Source organism: Prosopis cineraria, unplaced genomic scaffold (assembly GCF_029017545.1).
Source record: "Prosopis cineraria cultivar Desert tree isolate PC_DT_omini unplaced genomic scaffold, ASM2901754v1 PC321, whole genome shotgun sequence".
Classification (NCBI taxonomy): Eukaryota; Viridiplantae; Streptophyta; class Magnoliopsida; order Fabales; family Fabaceae; genus Prosopis; species Prosopis cineraria.
This window is the reverse complement of record NW_026555648.1, coordinates 36,411-42,410: the sequence shown is the minus strand read 5'-3', so window position 1 is coordinate 42,410 and position 6,000 is coordinate 36,411. Positions and strand designations below refer to the sequence as shown.

Here is a 6,000-nt window from a genome sequence, read left to right as displayed (position 1 = left end):
TTAAATAAATTATCTTCATTCTTTTTCTTATTAATGAAGTATATATTTAAAAGTTATTTAAAAAATTAATATTATAAATTATATTTAATGAATAACATTCTACCAAAAAACCATGTCTCCTTTTCACCCGAGCCGTAACATTCAGCTCCTGCATTTATTTATTTTAAATAATTATTGTTATTTGTGAGAGAATATAATGAGGCAAATTAAAGGAGAGGAGATATGCATGTAGAGAAGACGAAACAAAGAGCCGTGAGACAACCAGAAATATCTCTACTGATGAGCTTTGGTTGAAATAATTCTCATTGAGGGAGCTTATTGAATTTGCGGTATCGGAACTCAGCATAAGTTTTGGTTGAAAATTTGGGTGGGTTTTCTTGGTTCACCAGTGCCGGAAGAGGTCCGATCACCGCCTCATGCGGCGGCGCCACGAACACCGCCCACGACATCCTCATCCTTTCCTTGTTCACCAAGCTCCTGTGCAGAACACCCTTGTACTTGCCATTGCTCAGCACCTAATTAATTAACCAACCCGATATAAAGTATCAGTTATAATTCATGACAAGTGTGTGTGTGTGTGATATGTATGCATGTATTGCCTCGAGCTGATCGCCGACATGGACGAAGAGGGCGTCTTGCAGGTAATCGACAGCGATCCAGTGGTGTTGGCTCCAAACCTGGAGGCCGGGAACGTCGTTGGGGACGAGCAGGGTGAGTGCTGACATGTCGGTGTGAGGCTCAACGCCTAAAACAAGCTCTGGTTGCGGACATGGCGGATACATATTATTTTCATTTCCATTTCAATCTTTTCATGCCCCAAGCTGCTTTTCAATGTCTTCTTCTCCAACCCTAGCCCTTCTGACAGAAGCTCCAGCAACTTGTCTGTTAAACCCAGCAATTCCTTATTGTACTCTTCCGTCACTTCCCTGAACAACAACAAAACAAATTAACATTAACCAGACTCACCAGACTTCGACTTCGAGTATGGAGAGGATCAAATGTAATTCGTATCCATCGTCATAAACCTGTAAGAAGGAGGGTTCTTGGGCCACATATCATAATTGACCTTGGAAGGAGGAGCCATCATGTGGAAGTAATAGTCAATCCACTCAACCTTCTCCTGTAGATTCTTCGTCATCTTGGTGCCGTAGCCTTCGAAGCTCCCTGTGGAGGGGTCATTTGCGTATGACTCTTTCTCTTTCTGAGGAAGAGCGAAGAACTTCTGGCCCACTTCTTGTAACCGGCGGATCAAAGTCGGCGGTATTCCGTGATCGGTGACGAGGAAGAATCCCCACTTGGAGGCAGCTTCAGCGATTTGCTTGACCAGAAGGTCGTGAGGGAGGGACAGAGAGATGACCGGCACCGTGACGCCCTCCAGGGCTTTGGTATTCTCCGGCCGTTCATCGGCCGGCCTGATGAACTGGGATGGAAGATCCTGCAACAGCCCAGAGGCCAAGCATTGGACTCTTTCAACCTCCATTGGTCGACATATGGCAGCGTCCACGCGTTAAAGAGAAAATGATGAGTGGTTACTGTTTTTTAAGATCATTCATGTAAACGTTTATTTTAATTAAACATGATTGACGTTTATGTTTCTCGATCGGTTCCCCTGTTGAGTAATGGATATTTAGCGAGTTACAAAGAAACGGAAATAATTAAACAAAACGTTTACACAAAATGGAATGAATTTGAATGAACTAAAAAATTAATGTAAATTGCCAAGTGTGATAAGTATGAGTTTGGCATTGGATTTAGATTTGTTGAGTGGACTAATTTAATGTATAGAATAGAGTTATTCAATCTGATATGTTGTTTAAAAAAATATTTATTCAATATAAATTTGAATGTAAAAAAAAATGTTAGTTTGGTAAGTATCAATACTTCAATATTAACAAGTGTTTGCCCTAATGGAAAAGATTGTATCTGTTTAACTATGAGGTCTTGTATTTAAAGGTGTGTAATACAAAAATGTCTTTGAAAGAGTTACTTTCAATTAAACTTGACAACACTCAAATTTAACCTAATCAAATAACCATTAAAAAAAATTCAATACTTCAATGGTAGCACTTTGTGGTGGCAGTTTCAAGAGAAAATTAAATATTCTAATCCAGAAGTTTTAAATTTAATTTTCTTCCGAAAATAAAAAAGGATCTGGAAAAAAAATAAAGAAAACAATTTAATATTAATTGTTAAATACTTATTAGTATAAGTTTGACATATATTATGAAAATATCATCAAAATTATATCTTATATTGATAAAAAAAATTAATGATCATGTTCATGCAGAGGGATGCTTGTGCCATGGATAAATTAGTTTTTAATAAAACTTACACTTATAGTCTGTAGAAATATTCAATTTCATTTTAGCCCTCTCCCCACAATAAACATGATATTTTGTTTTCAATCCCCTAATTCTCTGGTCGCCTGAAGTTTCTCGTTTAGTTGCCCCATTGATTGATATCTGATTGATTATTGACCACAAAACATATATGCCAAATCACTTTTTTATGTAAATATGCCAAATCATTTTTAAGTTTCAAGTTGCAATGATACCTAAATGGGCAAAGCTTATTATGATGGGCCAAGAAGTTTGGGCTGAAGATGAAGGATCGGACAGAGACTTGAGGGACACATAATTATACGAAGAGAATATGTGAAACGAGAAGGGTGTAAAATGTTTTGGTAACTTTACATTCTACTTTCAGAAAGTTAATTTTCACTTTCAAAAGGCCCAAGGTTGTATGGCACTATGCGTGCGTGTATATATTTTCAAAAAGCGCTTTTTGGAAGTACATAAATAGGGTTTAGGACTAGATTTGCCGAATAAAAATTTGGATCTGCAGAACTCAGAACATTGTGATATACATTTTTTTTGGGCCAATTTTGTGATATACATTCAACAAAAGAAAGAATTAATCATGTATAAAAAAAAAGAAAGAATTAATAATGAAAACTGAAACTTCATTAATAATGAAACACATTCAACCAAAAAACAGAATGAAAATGAACAAGTGCTATGTAACTTATTATCTCCTGATTTAAATACTATTAAAAAATATATATAATTGTTGTCCCCCAATACTTGCACTATATTTTGATAGTTCCTATATATTTTTTATTTTGTTATTCCAAGTATTATAAGTTTTATTTGTTTGCAACCTTAATCTTTATATTTTTAAATATGATTATAAAAACTTAACGATAGTTAAGAGATACAAAAATTATATTACTTCTTGTATTAATTTATTAAAATTATGATGAGTTGTATAAAAAACAAAAAAATAGGCCTAATTAAATCAAAACCCTTAAACATGCAAAAGATGAAACTTCTAAAGGAAAACGACACGATAACTAAGATAGAGAAAAACGAAACAGTTAGTAGCTATTTTCAAAACTTACTTATCCAAGAGAACTCAATTCTAGGGACAAGGACCTATTTGTTTGTGTTCACAATTTTTTTTAAAAAAATTGTTTTGAAATACAATTTAAAAATTATTTTTAAAAAATAAAAAATATGCTTGATTGTATTAAAACAATTTTAGAATTGAAAAATTGGTTGAAATGATTAGTCAAGATAAGTATAGATTTCGTTTCAATAATAAAATGTAATGTATTTGAAAATTAAAAAAAAAACAGAATTAAAATAAAAAACAAAATTTTTTTTGGAAACAATTAAATTCAAAAAACTTATTTAATTTTTTTTTTTCATTTTTAAAAATAGAAATCAAACATTCTCTAGGCTTGATACCGATTCCACCATTATCTTTCCTTCTGCAAAGCTTCATCCGGCTAAGCAATTCATTATGGAATCCCCTGTTTTATTTCTTCGCCAAAAAGAAATTTGCACATTTCATATCATAATATAGTGTAAAAGGGTCATTCTTTCTTTCTGCTAAGAAACAAACAAACCACACAGTTCCAACTTTAATTTGTAGGAAAGATTAAAAGGATATGCTTATCTTTTGAAGATCCCACATGCAAGAACGTGTGGTGCTGGGCCAAAAACCGTGGGCATTATTTGGCCCACACATTAAAAAGAAATAAATTAAAGTTAAAAATTCAGGTTAAGTCTGATAAATAAACGAATAAAATTAAAAAAAATTTCGGGTTGGCTTTGAACTTTTTTATTTCAAACTTAATTTGACTATCCAAATAAATCCAAAACTGAAAGGATCTAGCCTAAATATCAAAATTCTTTTTAATTATTAATAAAATAAAATTAAAATAAGATAAAAATTAAAGTTGGCTGAAAAAAACTATACCTTTAATAATTTAGATATTCGATTAACTTAAATAAGCTCAAAATCCCAAGATATTGGATTCAGACTGTTGTATAAATTTTCAAATCATAACCTCTGAACCTCAGCTTCCTCTTCCTTCACTCTCTAGCCTCTGTATCTACAAATCCATCACTATCCTACTCTCAATGTCTTATTAATCGCTGCTGCAGCCACTCACTTCCTTCAGTAAATCTTGTGCTCACACAGGCTTCAAACTTCAAACAAATTAAGGCTTCAAGGAACTAAACCAGTCGACCTCATCACTAACATGCATGGATACAATACAGATTAATGATAAGCGCAGAGTAATCTCTTTTGTCTTATTTCACAGATACTCGGCATTTCTCATCAACGCAATATATTAGAAACATCAACACAAAACATCTTGGAACCATTTTTTTTATAATATAGGGTTAATTAACTAGTTACTTTGGATTTTAATTTGTTGATGAAAATGTTGGATTTCACATCTATTGTTTGTAAAATTTTTTAATACTTAAATTTCTTTTTAAATAAGATCTCAAGTTTTAACATTAAATAAATGAACATTAATTAAAATAAGACTAAATCAGAATTTTAAAATATATAGAAGTATGAAATACCAATCGTTTGAAAAATATTATAAAAAAGCGGCAAAAAATGTCATTTCAAAATCATGAGTCATTCGCCATGGCTAACGAAGCATTTACCGTAGCGGGCCATGCTAAGGCTAATTTGGTCTATATAATATTCAACATTTTATACATAAATGTCGGGGATAATTGGCTTGAAATTTTAAAGTTTAGGATTCATGACGCTATTCATGTAATAGTTTAGAGTTTATAGCGCTAATTAACAATGAACAATAACGGCGTTAGAAAAAAATTAATGGTCAAGGTTCCTTTTGTTATGAATTTAAAAGTTTAGAATTCATTTTACATATTTTAAGAGTTCAAGGTCTAGGATACTTTTCACGCGATACTTCAAGGTCTATTTTGCTTATTAATCCTATAATATAAGACAAGGTTAAAATAAGTAATTTATTCCTTGTTAGTTTATTAGAACTTGAATTTCTAGATAGCAATTTATTATATTTAATTAATTATAAGGAAGGATAAAATTAAAAAATTATATATTTTTTAACCATTTTAAAGATATAACTACTATTTCTTAATAAACATGAAATTGGATAACTTTATCTTATAAATTAAATAAATATCACATAAACAATTGTTAAGAAGTAAAACATAAAAATAATTCTGGTCAATCTAGAGAGCCAGCATTTTTTTGTTTGTTTTCTTTATCTTTGTTCAATTCTAATATTTTTAAGATTAGATTTCATATGAATACTTGAAAATTAAAATAGCTTATAAATCTTATCTAAGATTGACAATCAATTTCAATGGATTGTCAAAGACTTTGTCATATAATATTTAGAAAGTATTAATCTCAAATTTTTGGGGAGCAATATAACTAAAGAGTGCTTTGGTCGTAAGGAATATTTTCAATGTTTGAAGGGAAATATATAATAATAATAATTTTTAAATATTAATAAAATTCAAAAACTATTATTGAATTAGACTGCTCCTTAAATCCAAATTGCTTCTTTTGTATTCTCTTGCTTTCTCGTCTTCTTTAACATCTTTATTGTTCTCTATACTTTCCTTTGTGTTCTTTGCATTTTCTCACTTCCTTTTTCCTTTCTCTCTGATCTAAACACCAAAAAAAATAAAAAAAAAT

General features: G+C 31.2%; 1 protein-coding gene across 1 annotated transcript; it reads right to left on the bottom strand.

Moving 5' to 3' along the window:
- Positions 1-290: 290 nt before the first annotated feature.
- On the bottom strand, positions 291-1,480 carry LOC129296392 (flavonol synthase/flavanone 3-hydroxylase-like). The gene is given in 4 exon segments (XM_054935002.1): positions 291-515; positions 600-787; positions 790-926; positions 1,026-1,480. Coding segments are annotated over 4 exon segments (993 nt in total). The 3' UTR covers positions 291-302.
- Positions 1,481-6,000: the final 4,520 nt, after the last annotated feature.